The sequence below is a fragment of the Agelaius tricolor genome, unplaced genomic scaffold (assembly GCF_023055355.1).
Source record: "Agelaius tricolor isolate 1412-34295 unplaced genomic scaffold, bAgeTri1.0.p SCAF_11, whole genome shotgun sequence".
Taxonomy (NCBI): Eukaryota; Metazoa; Chordata; class Aves; order Passeriformes; family Icteridae; genus Agelaius; species Agelaius tricolor.
Genome location: NW_027269271.1, coordinates 3,333,147 through 3,351,815, shown reverse-complemented (window position 1 = coordinate 3,351,815; position 18,669 = coordinate 3,333,147). Strand labels below are relative to the sequence as shown.

The 18,669-nt window shown below is 42.9% G+C and overlaps 1 protein-coding gene across 2 annotated transcripts in view; it reads left to right on the top strand.

Annotated features, from left to right (window-relative positions):
* The window catches only part of XPR1 (xenotropic and polytropic retrovirus receptor 1), a 116,200-nt gene that overhangs the window by 5,994 nt on the left and 91,537 nt on the right, over positions 1–18,669 (top strand). For both annotated transcript variants that reach the window (XR_011680518.1, XM_071435845.1), the window contains exon 2: positions 1,509–1,560. Coding sequence is in view for 1 of the 2 variants with exons in the window: in XM_071435845.1 (XP_071291946.1) it covers positions 1,509–1,560 (52 nt within the window). In the remaining variant the exon portion in view is untranslated. The remainder of the gene's footprint in view (positions 1–1,508; positions 1,561–18,669) is intronic.

Below are 18,669 nucleotides of genomic sequence, written 5' to 3'. Positions count from 1 at the left end.
GATGTGTCATTTAACCTGGGAGGTTTTCTCCTGGGGCACTGTGACACACACCTCTGTTTCTGCTCTTTCAGGATTATGGAAGTATGGGATATGTTGAAAATCAGGCAGAATAGATAGGAACTCAGAAGACCTGAATTAGTTCTTTATGTTAGATTTCTGTGGGCTCAAGAATGAGGGAATAAGGTCAGGTTTTGTGGTGGTGGAGGAGGGTACTCACGTTCAGTATGGGCATTAAGATGTGAGGTGTGTATATGCAAATCACTGTGCAGAAGGAATGAGTCATTTCCTGTGGCTTTTAGTTCCAAACCTATGGCTTGGGTTATTCATGAAGTCCCAGAATGTTTTGGGTTGGAAGGGACATTTAGGATCATCTTGTTCCCACTCCCTGCCATGGGCAGGGACACTTTCCACTATCCCAGGCTGTTCCAAGTCTGTCCAGCCTGGCCTTGGACACTTCCAGGGATGGGGCAGCCACAGCTTCTTTGAACAACCTGTGCCAGGGCCTCACCAGCCTCCCAGTAAAGATTTTTTTCCCTTATATTTTACTCCAGCCTGCCCTCTGTGAGTTTGAATCCATTCCCTCTTGTTCTGTCATTCCTGGCCATTGTCCCAAGTTCCTCCCCAGTTCTCCTGAACTCCCTTTAAGCACAGAAAGGGGCTCTAAGGGCTCCCTGGAGCCTTCTCTTCTCCAGCTGAGCACCCCCAGCTGTCTCAGCCTGTCTCCATAGCAGAGGGGCTCCCACCCTCTGATCCTCACTGTGACCCTCCCCTGAACTCCCCTCATTCCTTCAGCCATTGATCAGAATTCAGTTCATGTGGATGTGAGTGAGCAAACCTTTAACCTGTGCCTGGGGTAATACCAGCACCCCAACAACTGCCTGGGAAGAGCCTTCCAGAAAGGAGCTGCAAGGCAGCTCATGGTGCCTCCAGCACCTGAAACCTGATTACTTAATTAATTCTGGCTGGTGTTAATGTTGCCCTTCAGTTCCCACTTCTAGAGCAGGCCATCACCCTTGCTTCCCTAATCTCCTTCATCATGTTGCCTTCAGCTTTTAGCATGTATGTGTATTTTTGTGATCCTCTGCAACAGTGATGAGAGATCCCTGAGGCTGCTTCTCCTCCATTTGCCTTGACAAACTCCTCTGTGTCACGCAACACTTCAGGTTTTGTTGTTATTTCATTTTTTTAATATAAAGCCTTTAGCATCCTACCAACTGGGAAGTATTTTTCTGAAGGAAGATGTTGAAATGTACAGTTGGAATAAATTTTATAGATTATTAAGATAACAAGCTTGAGATAAAGCAGTCAGTAAACATGAACCTATTTCACTTGTGAACAGAAATATGTGTGATAGCCTTGACATCACGTACCACAGCTTTCTGTGCCAGTCTGCAGGATAAAAGGGCTTTAATTGCTTTTGTTTTCAAACAGGCATATCAAAACAGTGTAATTTTTTTTTCCTCTTTTCATACTAACTGTGTTCCTTGTTCTCTGCCCCTCCCTTGCAGGCTTTGAAAGAGATGCTATATGCAGCTGTGGACCAGGCCCCTTCTATAGAAGGTAAGCAAATTGTAACCCACAGTTGAATTTTTCTTGGCACTGCGTGCTGGACACGTAGTCCTGCTACTTTTCTGTCCTTAGTCCTCCTAATTTGGTAAACTTAATATCCTGATGGGCAAATGCCTGGCCTTTGACAGCCTGCATGCTCTATTTGATTGCTAGAACTCTTTGTCCTCTTTTGTTGGGACAATAAATGTCTTTGTATAGTTTGAGACAGCAACAGCTGGATTCCTCTTGCTTATAAGGTCATTCAGTGGTGGAAGTACTCTCTTCATTGCCTGAGAATAGAGCTTTGTTTTCCTGTGAGAGCCTGCCACTCTGGGAGATAGCTGTGCTGGAGAGACACTGGTTCCTGGTTTGTTACTGGTGATTTGAGCTGCAAGAGTCTCATCCTTTTGTTCTGTGTCCTCCCTGAATGCTCTGCTGCCTCTCCCATGTGGACATGAGTATATCTTCTTCTTTGCATGTGTTTATTGCCTTCTGACTGCTCTAGATTATTCTAGTAAGGTGATTGGTTTTTAGCTCACTGAATTTTAAATTGTTTGTTTAATTAAGTGATGATCTCTGCAAAATTTCTTAATAGAGCCTTTTACTTTCTGTATCTTCCTTTTGTTGTCTTTAAAGTACTGAAGCCTCTGTATTGCTTCACTCCTTACTTTCTTGCCCTTCATGTGGATTTCTGACTGCTTTATAACATCCTTACCTTTATTATTTATTATTATAGCCTCCTTACCTTTATTATTTTCACTTTTATTGCAGAGTTAATTTTACTAATTTCTGAACATGGCTTTCTGGGTTTCTTGTATATCTCTTGTATATTTTTCTTGTATATTTATAGAGCAGGAGAACAAGTGCTGCTCCTGGTGTAGTCAGTTGTCTAACATCACTAATGCTGGTCACTCTAAATCTTAGGCCATGAATTACTTTCCTTTTGTTGATTAGAACTGGGAAATGAGGTATGATATAGCTAATATAATGCGATTTTTTTAAATTCAACTCAACTCCACCTGTTTTTTGATTAGAATTTTAAAGCCACAGCTGCAATAAGTAATAGTTAAAGAGAGTGTGTGGGATGGGGCAGTCTGTCCTTAAACTCTTCAGAGGTACATTCCAAGCTGAAAACTTTGTGGAAGCAATGCTCAGGCAGGTGTAATTTTTAAATTTAACCTGACACTTAGTAGCTCACTCAACTCATTGTGCTGATTTTGTTAAAAGAATCACACTTTTCTCTACATACAGGTCCTAGAACTAGGTTTCTAAAGATTATGGTCCTAGAATCCAAAATCTATGGGTTATCTTTGGAAAACTCAACATACATTGGCAAAGAGGAAAGTCTTGCTTTATTATTTTAAAGTAGCAAAATTCCATAAAATCTACCCACAAACCTTTCTCCCCAACAGCATAAGACTAAGAGGAACTGAAGTTTTCTGTGTAGGCCAAACTGACAATAATTACTTTTAAAGACAACTTACTAATGTTATTGAAGATCCAGCAATATTTTTATGGGGGACTGGCACAATTATAAGACTTTTTTTCTTCCTCTCTTCTGTCCATTAGTTTATTATTGACAGTGTGAGCAAATGGTGTCTGTGCTGATGGAACTTTGTAGTCTGATGTTGGAATTTGACTTCCTGGGCTTGGCCAGGGTTATCTGGGATTTCAAGGTGGTCTTGAGTTGTAAAGTGTTATAATGCAGCATTTTGCTTGCTTTATTTTCAGTGCTTGTGTTACAGTGGTGCTCTGTAATGTGCTGTGATGTTTGTTTGGCAAAGCAAGACAAGGTGAAGAATAAAATGACATTATATTTATGCTCTTTTAAACACTGTTAGAGTTTTAACCTGTGCTTCTGCCTCCTCTGATGCTTTAAAAACCTCAAAAGGAAAGCAATGACATAAGACTGTTTCCATCAGTAGAACAATGTTCTGTTCATTTTTGGAGGGGTTGGGTCTTTTCCTCTGTACTACAGAGAATATAATCCAAACAGTTTTGAACCACTCCTATTTAAATCTGTCTGCCTGACCTGCCCTTAAGTGCAGAGCAGTTCTACTAATTCCTTCACCTTTCATTTTTCTGTCCCTGTTGCTCGCATCCTTCTCTTTTTTTAAGCCCTTCTGCCTTTGTTCATAGAAACTTTAGGCTGGGTTTAGTACTTGACTGCACACAAACCATGCCCAGAACACTGCTCCAGTCCCTATCACAGGATTTGGAGCAAGTTCCTTGCATTTTGGGAGGGAATGGAGCAGCTGTTGTCAGGGGCTGGCTGTTGGCCTGCATGTTTCCAGTTTAATATGGATTTTGCAATGGATACTTGTGTGTTGTTTTGAGCTCAACACAGAGACTACAGGGCTGTGCTACTGAAACCCAGCCTCCCAGTATGAGCCTAATGTAATCTCATTTTAGACTGGTCTAACTAAAATCCATTTGCTAATTGATCTCGTTGATCACAGACACGCTGCAGAGCTCCAGAGCTGGCTTTGATTTACCTTGCATGAATTGTAAGCTAATCTTTGGATAATATACTGGATTGTGAAGACAAGGGAGTTTTGTGCAGCAAAGCTGAGGCTGTTCCTGGTTCTTATTCTGCTTGGCTGGATGTGTGATCTGGCATTTGTGAATGAATTTCTTAGATTTCTGCTGCAGGCTGCTTACTATGTCAGTCAGTAAAATTTGTGTATAGACAGAAATGCTTCCTGTTGCTTAGTAGAATGCTGAAAGCACTTTGGAAATTCTTTAAAACAACAAAAAAAGTGCTACCCAACCAAGGCATGTTGTAAATAACGGGCAAGGCAGGTAATAGATTGGCCATCCATCATGAACAGCTTTCTGTGGGTTTGTGTTTAGGCATTTTCTATTTGTGGATAGGTAAACAAAGCTAACTTCAGAATGACTCTTAAAGTTTTGCAAGGGATGGTTGCTTGTGCTACTTTAGTGGACAAAGTGCTGCTGGGAAGAGGATCTTGGCTTTAAACTGTGCAGTTTATTCTGTGTTATTATTTATTATGGTGACCCTTCTCCTTGTGTTACACTGAATCACACCTATGTCTACCTGCTTTTCCCTATTTTTGGGTAATAAATGGATTGTGATTTTAACAAAAAACCTTGTAGAGGGGGATGAGCAATACCTGTCAAGGCTGTATGGTAGGAGGAGGTTGTTTGTAGCTGTCCCCACACACAATTCCAAGGTGGTGTGGCTCCCTGTATTTCATGAGAGTTATTCCAGACTGCAGCATGTCTTTTCTGGCAGTTCCTGGCTGTACACATAGATTTCTTTAATCTGTTCAAAGATAAGTTTTTTTCATCCATCTGTCTCCTTTGTAATGACAGTTTCTTTATGCCAGTGTTATTCCTCCAGATGCTCCTCATCTTTTTACAAGGCAATCCCCTGATGAAACCTGCACCATCCTTCCACCTGAGCAACATCTGTACTAAATTAGTGTTCAGTCTGTTAATTCAATCCCATGCACATCACTGGCAGAGGTATCAAATGATGCTGCATTCCCAGCTGTACAAGGAGCCTTGCTTGGCTTTCTGGAGTGTTCTTTGGAGCGTGTTTCCTTCATTAGCTGTTTGTTGCCTTCTGCTCACTGTTACCAGAACAAGGGGAATGAGTGGATGCTGCTCCCAGGATGTCATTCCCAGCTCCTTGTGGCACAGCAGGAAGGCCTGAATGCAAGTGTGCCAAAACAGGCATCCTTTTTTGACCCTAAGATACCTTTAGCAAGAATCTGTGATGATTTAGAGGCTAAACCTGAGCATAGCTCTGCTTTCCTCTGAGGCAGAATGTGCAGTACAGCAAAAGCATGAAATTCTGACCTCACTGGGAGCATGCTGGGGTGGTTTTTTTGTTGATTCCTTGTCCTCCCACTGCTTCCTGTTCCATTTAAAGCAGGTTAGTGGACCATTCTTGCTGGGAGTGCTCCTGATTATTCCACTTGGTGAGCAGCTGTGTCGGCATCTCCCCGAGCTCCTCACGGTGCTGCTCTCCTCGGCTGCCGCGGCCACCAAAGTGCAGCTGTAAATTATTCATCCCCATTTTCTGCTCCAATGGACAGGGGCCACTCTAAATATTATTTCCTAGAATATTTGCCTTTCAGATATTTAAATTTATCCTCTCTTTAATACCTGTGTAAACAAATATCGTTGTTGTAATATCAGATGGTACAGGAGCGTCCTGTTGTGTCCTCCCATTATGGGAATTATTTAACCCCATTCCTGAATTCCAGTGGCACCTTTCAAAGAAGGATCACACTGGTTCTGTGAGGATGGAATGATGTATCAGGGTAGGAGTGGGGACTACAGGTGCTCTAGGGTAGAATTCAAACCCAAAAGTAAGAGGTGGTGCTAAAGCAACAGGAATTGGTAGGGGAAAAGCTTTAGTGGTGACAGATATCCTCTGCTGGTGCCTGTAATCTTTGTGGTCTCCTGATGGATTAGGAAAGCAAGAGATGCAAGTTTGGGACATTCTGAGAGTGCCAGCACTGACAGCATGTCACATGTTATCCCACCCTTGTTTCTGCTTTCATTTGTAAAGCACTTGCCCTGTTAACTGACAGCTACAGATCTTTAGCTTGGATTTATTTCTGTTGCTGAATAAACAAAAGAGTATTCTTTAGGGGCATAAATAATCTTGGTGAATAAGTAGGGTGTAGGACATTGCATTCTTTTTCTTTCCAGAGGAAGTTATGAGCCTGACAGTTTTTGTTACATGCAGACATGCTTTGTAGGGTTGATCAAAGGCTTATGATCTGTCTGTATATATGCAGATGCCTTCTTTTTATTTCAAAATAAACACTTATTTCCGATTGCACAAGCTTACTTTGCAGTGGCTTGAGGTTTTGTTTACATGGGAAATGCTTAAGGCTTTAAAAGAGTCTTCAACAGAAGTGCTGCACATCAGAAGCAGTCACAACGAGATTAATGCTTTGTCTTTATTTCAGCATGTTGTCACACACCCATAAGGACACGGGGGTTGGTGTCCTACACCCCTGATGCAGCTCCTTGATTCTGTCTAGGCTGCAATTCAGCCTCTGTATTTATAATTAGTATGTAAACTAACAAAAAAAAAATATAATCCCATGACAATCCTCTTCTCAGTTGGAGATTTGATGCCAGGTATTGGATTAGCTGTAAAAAATAGGTTATTGGGCTTGTGGCAAATGTTAGCTCCCAGAATGTGCAAACAGTGGACAGGAGGAGAACTTGGCAGCATACCAGCATTTAGAGAAGGAGATGATGCCTGGTTTCTCTTCCCCTAGAGCAATAAAATTTGAAAGGTAAACAGTGCATATGGTTGGAGTAGGGTCCAGAGAGAACAGCTGGATGCTCACTAAAATATTTGGAGCACAGATGCCTGTGTGCAAATGTGGAGTACCGTGTGTTCATGTAAAAGTCATTTTGCTGTCAGGAGCGGTTCAGCGCTCACAGCAAGTCAGCACAGAGACTGCTTTGTACCCAGCCCTGCCACTTTCTGTGCCTTCAGAGCAGCCCACGCTGCTGGTACAGTGACTTCCTCTGAGGTGATGAGCACCAAGAGCCTGCATTGTGCTCAACCAGTCAGGAGTGTAACGTGCATGTGGAATAAGGGCCAGGTGAGGCACAGAGCTGGAGTCACAGAATGGAATCAGAGAGTGCTTTGGGTTGGAAGGGACCCATAAAGGTCATCTTGCCCAGCCCTCCTGACATGGGCAGGGACAGCTTCCACTACCCCAGGTTGCTCCAAGCTGTGTCCAACCTGGCCTTGAACACTTTCAGGGATAGGGCACAGCCACAGCTTCTCTGGGCACCCAGGGCCTCACCACCCTCACTGTGAAAAAACCCATTTTCCTTGTATGTAATCTAAACTGACTCTTTCAGATTAAAACCATTGCCCTCATCCTCACACAACAGGCTCTGCTAGAAAGTCTGTCCCCAGGCTAATTGGGTGATTGCAAGTTGATTGTGGAGACAATGAGCCAATACAAGGTTGGATGTCATTACTGTCCCACAGACCACAGGTCCTCAAGTTGTGGTCTGAGAGTACATTCAGGACCTGCTGGTGTGCCCAGGGTCCTGTCCTGCCTTCTTCTAAACCAGAAAGTCTCCTGGAGCCAGTGGGAGCCTCCCTGGGGCTCTTGGGGTGGTGTGGGACCACACAGAGTAACCAAGAAGCTCATGGGGGTAGGTGCTTTAGCAGGTTGATCACCTTTTCTTTAAGAAGGAAGCTTGTGATTGCAGTCAGTGGAAATGCTGGACTTCCTCACCCTTTCCATTTGCCCCATGGCCAGCTCCTGGCTGATTCTCTGCTTCATCTGTGTGGACAAGATGACTGGAAATTTGTGTTGCTGCTGAGAAAGCCTTCAGCCTTCTCCTGTGCTCTGTGGTGTGTTGTGTGCAGCCTCAGCAGCAGCTCAGATTGCTCTGACACGTTCGTGTCGAGTGAAGAACTCGAGTCCTAGGTGTACCTAAGAACTCAAGGCTTGGGAAGAGCCAGTTTATTGAATCATAGAAGGTTCTTGTGGGGGTACCAGTTGTGGGTATCTCTGTGCCTGGTTTGAAGGCACTTCATGTTGGGACTCAGGTGTTTATTATTTTTTATCAGTGAAACAGTCTCACTGCTGTGAGTTCAGCAGCTTTTCAGTAGAAGGCACAAAATGGCCAACAATCTCTTGTTCCAAGGTCTTTTAAGACTAATCTATCCAATTAAGAACTGACACCTAGATTATTTTCCCTTTTAACCCAATAACTGATCCCAAAGAGCCCCTAATTAGGACTTTTCTGCCCAATTACAAAATGCCACCCAAACCCATGGAGAAGAAGCATGAAGGAGAAGCCCAGGACAACACCCTGTGCCCTCCATCTTGCTTCCATCCACAACATACTAAAAATCCCAAACCTAAATTTCTCACCAAGTGATACACCTACTGCTCTCTATAATCTATTTCACATTTTTGTGGATTCCAGTCTATCTTGAAGTTTCTCCATGGATGAGGGTCAAAGTCAGTGCTGCCCTGGGGGTCAGGGCACCCCAGAGCAGACACAGAAATATTCCCAGTGCCCTGGGTTTGCACAGGTTCTGAGTTGAAAGGGTTGTGGAGTCCCAGCTCTTGTTATCCCTGCACAGGACCATCCCCAAGAGTCACACCATGTGCCTGAGAGCTCTGTCCAAATGTTCCTTGAGCTCTGTCAGGCTTGGTGCTGTGACCAGTTCTCTGGGGAGCCTGTTCAGTGCCCAGCCACCCTCTGGATGAGGAACCTTTCCCTAATATCCAACCTAACCCTGCCCTGACACAGCTTCAGGCCGTTCCCTCCCTGTCACTGGGCACCAGAGGGCAGAGATCAGTGCCTGCCCCTCTCCTTCCCATCATTAGGAAGGTAAAGACTGTGCTGAGTCTCCTTTTCTGCAGGCTGAACAAACCCTTAGCCTCTCCTCAGATGGTTTTCCCTCTGGACCCTTTGCCATTTTGCTCTGTAATTTTGTCCTGTGCCCTTTTTTCCTTTATTTCAGCATCCTTTGGTATGGAGTGCTAAGAGATGTTAAATCCAGGATAATCCAGGAGCTGGGGAGGTGCAGGAGGTCATGGTGGGAGCTGGACCTGACAGCCCAGGGCTGACCTAGAGCCAGGTTTCCCTGGCAGGTCTGCAAACTTTCTGCTGCAGAAGGGACGTGGATGGTTCCTTAATGATGTAGGATAACAGCAACATCAGAAATGCTCAGCTGTGCCTTTTTCCTTTTTTTTTTTATTTTTCCTTTTTCCTTCCTGCATTTGCTTTCCCATATACTAAGATGCCAGTTTGTGCTTAGAGGAATTAACAGTGCTTGTAGTTTAGCTGGAATGTGCCAGCTAATGGTCAGAGCTCAAGGGTTGGAAAGTAGATTTGCACTGCTGGAAGATTGGCAGGCAGCACTCCTGAGACAGCAATGAGATATCAGGCAGCACAGTGGCTGCACACATGAGAGCACTGCACATGTTTATGCAAGAGGCCAGTATTTATTGCTTTGTTTCAAGAAAAGGCTTCTCTAGACATCTTAACAGCAAGATTTAGTGTGTGTGTGAGGCAGCCTCTGGCTTTCTAGACATTCCTTTGGCACTGTGTTTGATATAGGTGACTTGAATAATTAGACAATTAGGATTTTTGGATGAGACTGTAGCTACTCAGTGAATAATGCAACATGAATTAAGGTTGATTGGTTTCTCTCTCTTTAAAAATGCATGCTGTGGCCAAGGCAATGAGCAGAGTGTCCCTGGAAGGAGATCTCATTCTTCTCCATCACAGCTGCTTGTGAGATGCTTCACAAAAATGGCCAACATGCCAGTGGCCACGGAGTGGTGCCATCTCTGTGGGATGTGCTGCAGGACCAAAGGCTGTCCCTGTTCCTGGAGTGGTCCTTTGTGTTCCCTTCATCTGCTGGAAGGCCACACCACGCACAGGGTGTTGCACAGTTGGTCTCCCAACAGGAGAAGGTCTGTCTCTTTGATTAGGGAATTTTACAACTTGCAACAGCGTGGCAGAAAGTCAACCCAGTCCTGGTGACTTCTCATTTCTGAAGTGAAAATGAAAGCTAGCTGCATCTTTCACCTGTGTTGGTTTTGGTTTTTTTTTTACATTGTATCTGTAGCCTTACAGCTTGACATCAAGCTGATAAAGAATTCATTTTAAAATGTGCTTTTTGTAAATACATAATCTTTAACTTTAGTTACAGCTTAAAACTGCAGAGCTACAGCATCTTGATTTTACAAAGCCACTGTTAAAAAAAAATTACTCCGAAAATTTCTGTATTATTCTATTTATTACATGGCCATATTGTTAAGATATTTTAGATTGTTTTATGCTGCCTTTGTTGAGCGTGGTAACCTTTTTTGCCTGAATTAGTACAGCCTAAGTGTGAAAGCCTGATCCTATAGTCAGTTCTTTTGGGAACTGAGAAGGGGAAACCATGGAGAGGTATAAAGCATATTTTACTAACCTCTGGTTTGAGAAGAGTACATAAAATTCCTTAGTTGTAAGGCAGCAGCACCATGAGTCAGAGTTGTCTATGTTTAACTAAAAATCACAAAGAAAACTGCCTGAGAAGACATAAATTTACTTTTTAAAGTGGTTTTTCTCTGTCCAGGGTGGTGACTGGGATCACAGAGGGCACAGACATCCCTGGGATGGTGCAAAGCGTTTCTGGGCACTGACTGTTCTCAAATTGTGCACTCAGCAGCTTGGCTTCCCCTCTGCAAGGGGGAAACCTTGTTTATCTCCTAGGAGATGGAAAACCAATTTCTACTTCTTGATGAGAAGCTGGCAGGCTATTTGACTAAACAAGAAAGGCAAGGCAGTGTGGCCAAGAAGAGGGGAATATAAATACCAATATAAATGCAATTTATTTTGCATGTGCTATATAGCCCCAAGCACACGTTTTAGAGGGGGAGTGAGAATTTTCTGCACACTGAAATGCCAGCTCTAAATAGAAAAAGAGGCAAATTTGACATCCAGACTGTGTTTATAACCTTGGTTTTATTTTTACTGTAATTGCTTTTGCATGCTTTTATAAATGCTCCTAATGTCTTTGTGGGGCAAAGTGCAGAGGAGCTGCACAGATCAGTGTGGGTGAGCTGATAACTTGGGATCTGTCTTGTCCCACAGTTGCAGACTTGTTCTGACATGTGGCCAAGGCTGCTATTCTGGAACCTCCTTGCTGGGATCCCATCCCTGCACACGCTGGGAGTCACAGGGTTCAGTGCCAGCCTCTCTGCCTCTCAGTCCTGCCATGGGTCAGCTGTAGGGGAAAATGGGCACTGCTGGTCTAAACCCCCAATTTTAATTTCCATTCTCTTCCAGCTGGTTGATCATTTGCATGAGTTTGTTGTGAATTTTTTTGGGTTGAATGCTGTGTGTCAGGGCATTGGTGTGGTTGCTGAGGGTGAACCCAGGTCCTTTATGGGCTCAGCTGCAGGGGTGAGTCACAAGAGAGGCAGTAAAATGGGGTAATAATGAGCAGAATTGGCTGATGGACCTATAAAGTGAATTTTATAAAGAGCTTAATGGGATTTGGCTTTTACTTCACTATTTTGGTGTGGCTTTGTCTTCGTTAATCAGAGGCAGCAATCAGGAGGTGAGGAGAGAAATAACCTGAGAGTCTGATGTGGCATTCCATGTTATTTCATGGTCCTTGAGCTCTGCAGCAGTCCAAAGCAAAAGTGACTTTCTCCCCTGCCCAGCCACAGGAGAACACACTTCTCCATCAGAAGCCTTGGTTCTGCCTGCACCTTGGTGAGTAAAGGTGCAGGAAAACAACTTTTGGAAGTTTCATGTGCTTCTGAAGCCTTTGGGAGACTGCAGTTCACTCTCATCCAGAGACAAGAAAGCTTCCCAGGGAGGATGAAGGAAAGGAAAAATCAAAATACCTTGTGCTTGTCTGTGATCAAACTAGATTAAATCATGCTCACAGGTGGTATTTGTGTATATAGAGATTGCATTTTGGATGCTGGAGGTGATGATTTTGACAGTCATTTATGGTGTGGATTTAATTATTACGACATCAATAAGATCAGTTTATTAAAGCTTCATGTTTCAAAGGATAAGCCAGTAAAGTGTAGATTGTACATGAAATTTTGAGCAGTTGGAGGCAGAGAGGATAGAGACAGGATTCTGGGCTTGAAGGGCTCACCACACCTGATCATCCCCATCTGCTGTCCTGACCCTGCTGAAAAGTGTCTGGTGGTTCTGGTCAGCACTTCAGATCCTGCAAAAATACCCCATGCATGTGTGAGTTTTAGCAATATATCAGCAGCAGGGAGCCTGACACAGCTTTATTGCTGTTCCCTTCAGCAGATGTCCTTTTTGTGGAGAGGCCTTGGGAAGGGAAGGAGCGAGGAGGGTGATGAGTGGAGGGATCATGTGTGTGCAGCCAGCATGGCAGGAGCTGCTCAGGGCTCCAGTCCTGCTGCCTGCCTCACATTTCCATGGGCTGAGGGCACTGCTCTCTGCCTTTGCTGGATTCAAGGTCTCAAATCAAATCCTGTGTTTAATTCTAAGCTTTGGCTCACAGGCCCAAAGTTCTGAGGGTTCCCTGCATTTTGGATTGCAACATCTCCCCCTTCTTTTTGCACCAAGAACACTCCTTTGATGGGTTTTGTGAAAAATGCAGGTATTTTATGATTGGCTTTTCACAAATATTCAAATGAATATTATGTGTGTTGTGTAGAAAGTAATGCTGTATTAATTCTCTTAAGTAGTGTGTTAAATATAGTTTTGGGTTATAAAAAATGTTAAAATAGAAACTATGCTAGGTAGGATACTTTTTTTAAAGAAAGGACTTGCAGCGAGATAGCAGCCACAGGACACCTGAATCTTGCAGAGAAAGAGAATTTATTACTCCATTATCAGAAAAAACAAACTTCTTCCCACCTTGAATGATGACCAGACAGAATCCTGTGTTTGAATGGAATTTCTGCATCATGGATGAGGTGTATGAATATGCAACAGGCTGTTGCTTTTAAGGGTTAATCCTCTGTTAACGTGGGTCCTTTTTCGGGCTTATTTTGCCCAGAAAAAGGTACCTGGACGTCCATAACTCTTTGTCTCTATTGTCTCATATTGTCCTAATTCAAATTGTCCAAATTATTATTACTCTAATTATATTATCATTTTTATAACCATTTTATTACTATTAAACTTTTAAAACTTTAAAAACAAGTGATTGGCGTTTTTCACAGGTTGGTCAATCATCTTTTGTGTGCACTGGAGCAGGCAAGGCACAGCTATAGATCTTAAAATCTTTCCACCACGGTGCAAGGCTCAGTTTATCGAGTAGATCATCCAACTCTGGTGGATCATTTTGCCTCTAGTGTTATCTGCACCCATGTCCTCTTGGAGGGAAAGATCAGTTTGCTACCAGTGGTGTTAAATAGGACTTTTAACTCAAGCCTCAAAGGCTCCAAAAGTCCTGACAAAAGAGCTTTCAAGTCTTCCCCTCTTGTTTTACAGATCCAAATGCAGCTCAGCTAGAATTGATCTGTACCAGTTTCACTTTCAGTTTCTTCTGCTTTCAGGCAGCTCCCCCAGGTTCAGTTCCAGATGTTGCTCTCAGGGTAGGTGTGGTGGTAGCCCCTGAAGTGGAGCAGATGTTCTTCCAGCTCAGGAGGAATCCAGCATTGGAAGGAGCCTGATGTGGCCTTGGACTTGCCTAAGCACAAATCCAAGCAATGAATTAGTCATCAGGCAGAGAATTCACTTCCCTGGGGCCATGGAGAGGGAGGCTGGTCCAGCCCAGCTGTCAGTCAGGAATTGCTGATGCAGGAGCTCTCCCCCAGCTGAGAAGGTTCCCCCTACTGCTGGTAATATAATACATTAAGGCTCAGTTGCCAAATCCTTCAGTTTGGTGTTTCAGTAGCAACACGAGGCCTTCATGGCAAGTTTATGGTCTCTTTACCCAACCTGCAGAGATAATTAACTGCAAACCTTAATTGTGGCAACTCTGCTGTCTCCTACGTGTGAGGCAGTTTTATTGGGGCCTTTTTGTGTGGTCAGCAGGGCATGCCAGAGGGTTTTTCCATCTCCATCTGTTTAGGGAGTGATTTCATGGTTACTGAGGTATATGGGTCACAATGGGATGAGTCTGGGATGAAGTGTTTCTGCTCTGTCACCCTCGTACCACCTTGGCCACAATTCTCATTTTGTTTTGGTTTGGTTTAATTTTCCTCTCTTGTTTTGCATTCAGCAGTAGCACGTGGCTCATGGTGGCTTTTCTCATGTGTGATAATTATTTTCTGAGATGTTTGGAAGCTTTATCAAGTGAGGAAGGGGAATTACAGCTGTAATTGTGTGCTGTTCTCTGCATAATTAACTCAATATCTATTTGAGATTTTCACTTACATGCACTGTTTCTGTCTTTGGAGTGGTTAAAAGGCTTCTGTCATTATTCTTTTCCTGCCTTCTGAATTTCCCCAGCATAACCCCCAGCTATGCCAATCCTTAGGGGAGTTGCCATTATGGCTCTTGGCCAAACTCTCAATTTTTCTGTTACCTTTGCTGGACGAGCACCACGTGCAGTAGCAGATAAATGAGTGATTCTCCGCTGTAGCAAGGGGAAGTGGCACAAGAACTTCAAGATAATGGTTCCTACTGTGGGCTTTCAAATTTTATTTTTTTTAAAATAGTGAATAGTACCTTCCACATTTTAACTTCAAGTTTGTCTAAACTTTCTGGTACCCAAAGGGCTTTATTTTTGTTAAGACCTGTACTGAACTGTGTTGGAAGTGCAAAATAAGAATATTGCAGGGGGGTTTATTCCATGCACTGCAGATGAGATTTCTGTGAAACTTTTTACTTGCACTTTTTGCTCTGAATATTTTGCAGTTACTTCAGCCAAACTCATGTTGGAGTTTGAAAATGCTCTTCTTGTGAGAGCACAGTCTAGAGAATGAAGTGTTCAGTTTCTGTAATGTTGCTGTATCACCACTTTGTAGTAATTGCAGGAGATCCACTTGAAATAATCTAAATTTAAAAAAAAAGAGGGGGAATAAGTTTGGACATAGTGCTAAATTCACAACTTCCTTAAGTTATTTTGAAATGTCTATCAGACCTTGCAGTCCTCATGTGATTCTTCTGTTGGGAGATGTTTAAAAAGAGGAAGTGAAACCAAACCTCTCAGAAAAATATCTGAGGTCTGTGCAGGTTTTTGTCTTTTAGGAGTTCCTTGTAACTGTAACTCAAAGAGTTGGTATTATTTTAATTAATTAATTTTTGTCAGATGAAAATAATTAGCTGTAACAGAATGGAGAAAACTGCTACTGTGGCTTCTCTTCCCATTCTTATCTTTACATTTTCCAGTCCATAGGCTAGGCTAAGGCAATACATCTTGGGCTGCTTGGGAACTGGTGTTTTGTCATTCTCCATTTTTCAATTTTAAGCTTATTTACAGAAATCAGCAAAAATAAGGAAGTGTGTGCTTCATGTGCAATGCTCAGTTGCTTGAGTGTTATGTATGGTCAGAGTTGACAACTTCCCTTTTTTAAGGGGCTGGATACAGATTTGTGTTGGGTCATCATTCAGTTTTGAATCTTTCAAGACTGGCATTATTGATATTTTTAAATACTGAGTCCTATTTCTGGATTTTTAGTTCAAGTCCAGTTCGGCTGTGTTGGAAGCGAGCGCAGCTGCTTTGGACTTGGGTTGTGCAGCCCTAATTCTTTCTGCTGTGTATAATATTGCCACGAGCTTCCTTGGAAAGTTGATTTATCTAGACCTTCAGTTTCCCCCATTGGAGGGTGACAAGAGGTTATTTGAACTGAAAACAAAGGCTCAAATAGCTATTTGAAATCTAAACAGAGCAGGGAGTGTGCCATCTGAGAGCCAGTTCTCTCTGCTTTATGCAGTGCTGCTCTTGCTCACCATGCTTGGGGGAACTTTTTGTTGGTGGGGAGGAAAGTTCCCAGCTGGGTTGCTAAGCCTGTAGCTGTTTCTGAGGAGAGGAAAAGAGGAGGCAGAATTCACCCACCCCTGCCCAACGCCCTTAAATTCATCTCCTGGGCTTCCCTTCAGCGCGTGGGAGAAAAACTATCTGCTCAGATCCTACCAAGAAATGGCCTATTTAATAAGCATTCTGTAGATTTATTTATTTACAAATATTCCTGGTCTGTAATTAAGGAAGGCAGCTCTTTTCTGTGCTGCCTGGTGCTCACTTCCAGGCTGGGAGCTGCACGGGATGAGTGACTGCATCCGTCTGTTCCCAACAAGCAGCTCTGCAGCTGATCAAAGCAGCAGGATTAGGCTGCTCCTGTGGAATTCAGCTGGTGAGGAGGGGATAAATAAATAGCAGCTCTGAAGCAGACCTACCTGAACTGACAGGCTTTGTTGTCAACAGGATAATGGGAATTATTTGGTGTTTTGTTTCGGTTTGGTTTTAACAGAGGTGCTGTTCTTTCGAGTGGAATATTTGCTCTTCAAAGCCCAAACAACTGGGTTACTCCTGATGGAAAGCTGCACTGCACACAGTTCCATGTGCAGGGCAAAGTTTATCTTCACCAAGCTGTAAGCATAGCATCCTTTGGGGATGTGGGTTTTCCAAACATTTTTCTTATAAAGAGGGTTTTTGGTTCACACACATGTATTAATAGCCTGAATTAAACCTGCATGGATACTCTTATGTCTGTCTTCTAAAGCAGCACATTTATCTCAGACATGGAGAAGAACAGGAAACTAGCAATATGTCATGGATTACATTTGCCTGTTGGGCTCTAGATGACAAGTCAGGTTGTCTTTCCCCCCACCACATTTCTGCTTTTATAATTCACCAGATAGTCTCACCTAAATTGCATTTATTCTGTTCAAAGGCAGTCCTTTTGTTTTCTCTTTATTCTCTTTTTATTCATCCAAAGTGCACCTCTATATGAATAGTAAGTACTTGATATGAGCCCATAGAATCATCTTAATGTGAAAAGAAACAGCTTTTAGAACAAATAAATTTTTTCACGTTCTTCATTTAAGCATTTAAAATTGTTTCCAAAACCCTAGTTTTTGTAGGTTGAATTGAAGTTTGTGCAAATTTCAGTGACCCATTAAGTAATAAAATAAATAAATGAACAGCACAAACTTTGATCTAGTGTTTTTGGAATTGTATCTGTGGAAATGCCACTGTCCCTGTCTAGAAAGAGCCAGTGGAAGAACTAAACCAGCTGCTGTCAGCTGTGGACTCTTTTTGGTGCACAGTGAGGCTCTTGTCTCTTTCATTGTTGTTTTATTTCAGGTTAGAAACCAGTAAAAAGTCAGAGTTCCCTGTTAAATGAAGAGTAGAAATACGTCAGTGTGTCTACTACAATCTGTTTCCACTTACTGCTCCTGTCAAATTGGTTACATTCACAAAGCACAAGTAGCATTTGTGGTACAGGATCATTTTTAAAGGCAGATTTTTGTGTAATAGCTTTTCCTTGTCATTTTATTTTTATTACAGCTTTCTTCTTACTGTATAGTGAGGAATTTTACGTCTGGACTAGGACTCGGTGTCTGATTCTTTGACAAGCTCGTTTTGAGTCTGGCTGTGTCTTATTTTGATTGATTACAGTATTTCTTTTATATATTTTGGGTTCCTAATTTAGTAGCTGGTTAACTGAAGACATTTGTGTGTTCTGTAAAATTTCAGTGTGAGCGTTTGAACTTGGATTATGTGCTGCTCTTGGGGAGTGGAAGAGGAGGAAGCAGCAAAGTGTGGTTTGCTTTCTGGGCAAGGAGTGAATTCCTGCAGAAGGCAAGGGGCAAAACCAACACTCCTGATGGTCCTGAGCTGTTTCACTCCTTGTGTTGGCTAAATCTTGTAAAATTGTTGGAGCTGTGACTCACTTTCTTACAGAGGAGAGTAAGATAATGTAAGCTCAGAGCCTTTTCCCCACGACATTGTTGATACAGGACATTTTTTCCTTGTTATTGTTAAAACAGGCCTGCCAGACTACCTTAAATGTAGCTTGCTTATCTCCTATGGAAAACTCTCAGTTCTGGGGGTCAGGTCTGTCCTGCCTTGCCTCTGAAGTGAAATTAGCTGGTTTGGTGTATGGGCTGTTGCTTGTAACATTTTTTGTGGAGTTTTATGGCAGTGTTGTTGAGAGTGTGGGTATGAGTCTGTAGGATTATCAAGGCAGGCTTTGATGTGAACCTTGTTAGACATCATCATCCTTATTGCCTGTAAATAGAGGCCACTGAAAGAGCACAGGAACATTCTCCTGGAAACCATCAACAGGGTAGAGCAAGGCTGCAGAAAATGCCTTGTGGTGTTGGTCATGATTGAGAAGCACAAAGAGATTTGGTGGTGGGTCCTGAGCAACTTGGAGCTTGTTCCCAAATTACTTTTGCTTCAAAATCACCTTCTGTGGCATTTGTGCACTTCAGCCACTGGGTGTTTTCTGTTTTCTACAAGCTGCACTCTCCTGAGCTTTCCCCTTTGTGTCTTTTCCCTCAAAATGATCCTTTCAGTGTAGTGATTGGACTAATTTAGTTTTGTGGGCATCCTATGCCAGTCACTCCTGTTCTGGCTGTGAGCAGGAGCTCTTCCATCACAGCCAGGTTACTCCTCATTCCATGACCCACTGCTGTGGCTGGTTCTGGTGTCAAAATTTACTTACAATGAACTTCATTTTAATTTCCCCTAGCAGT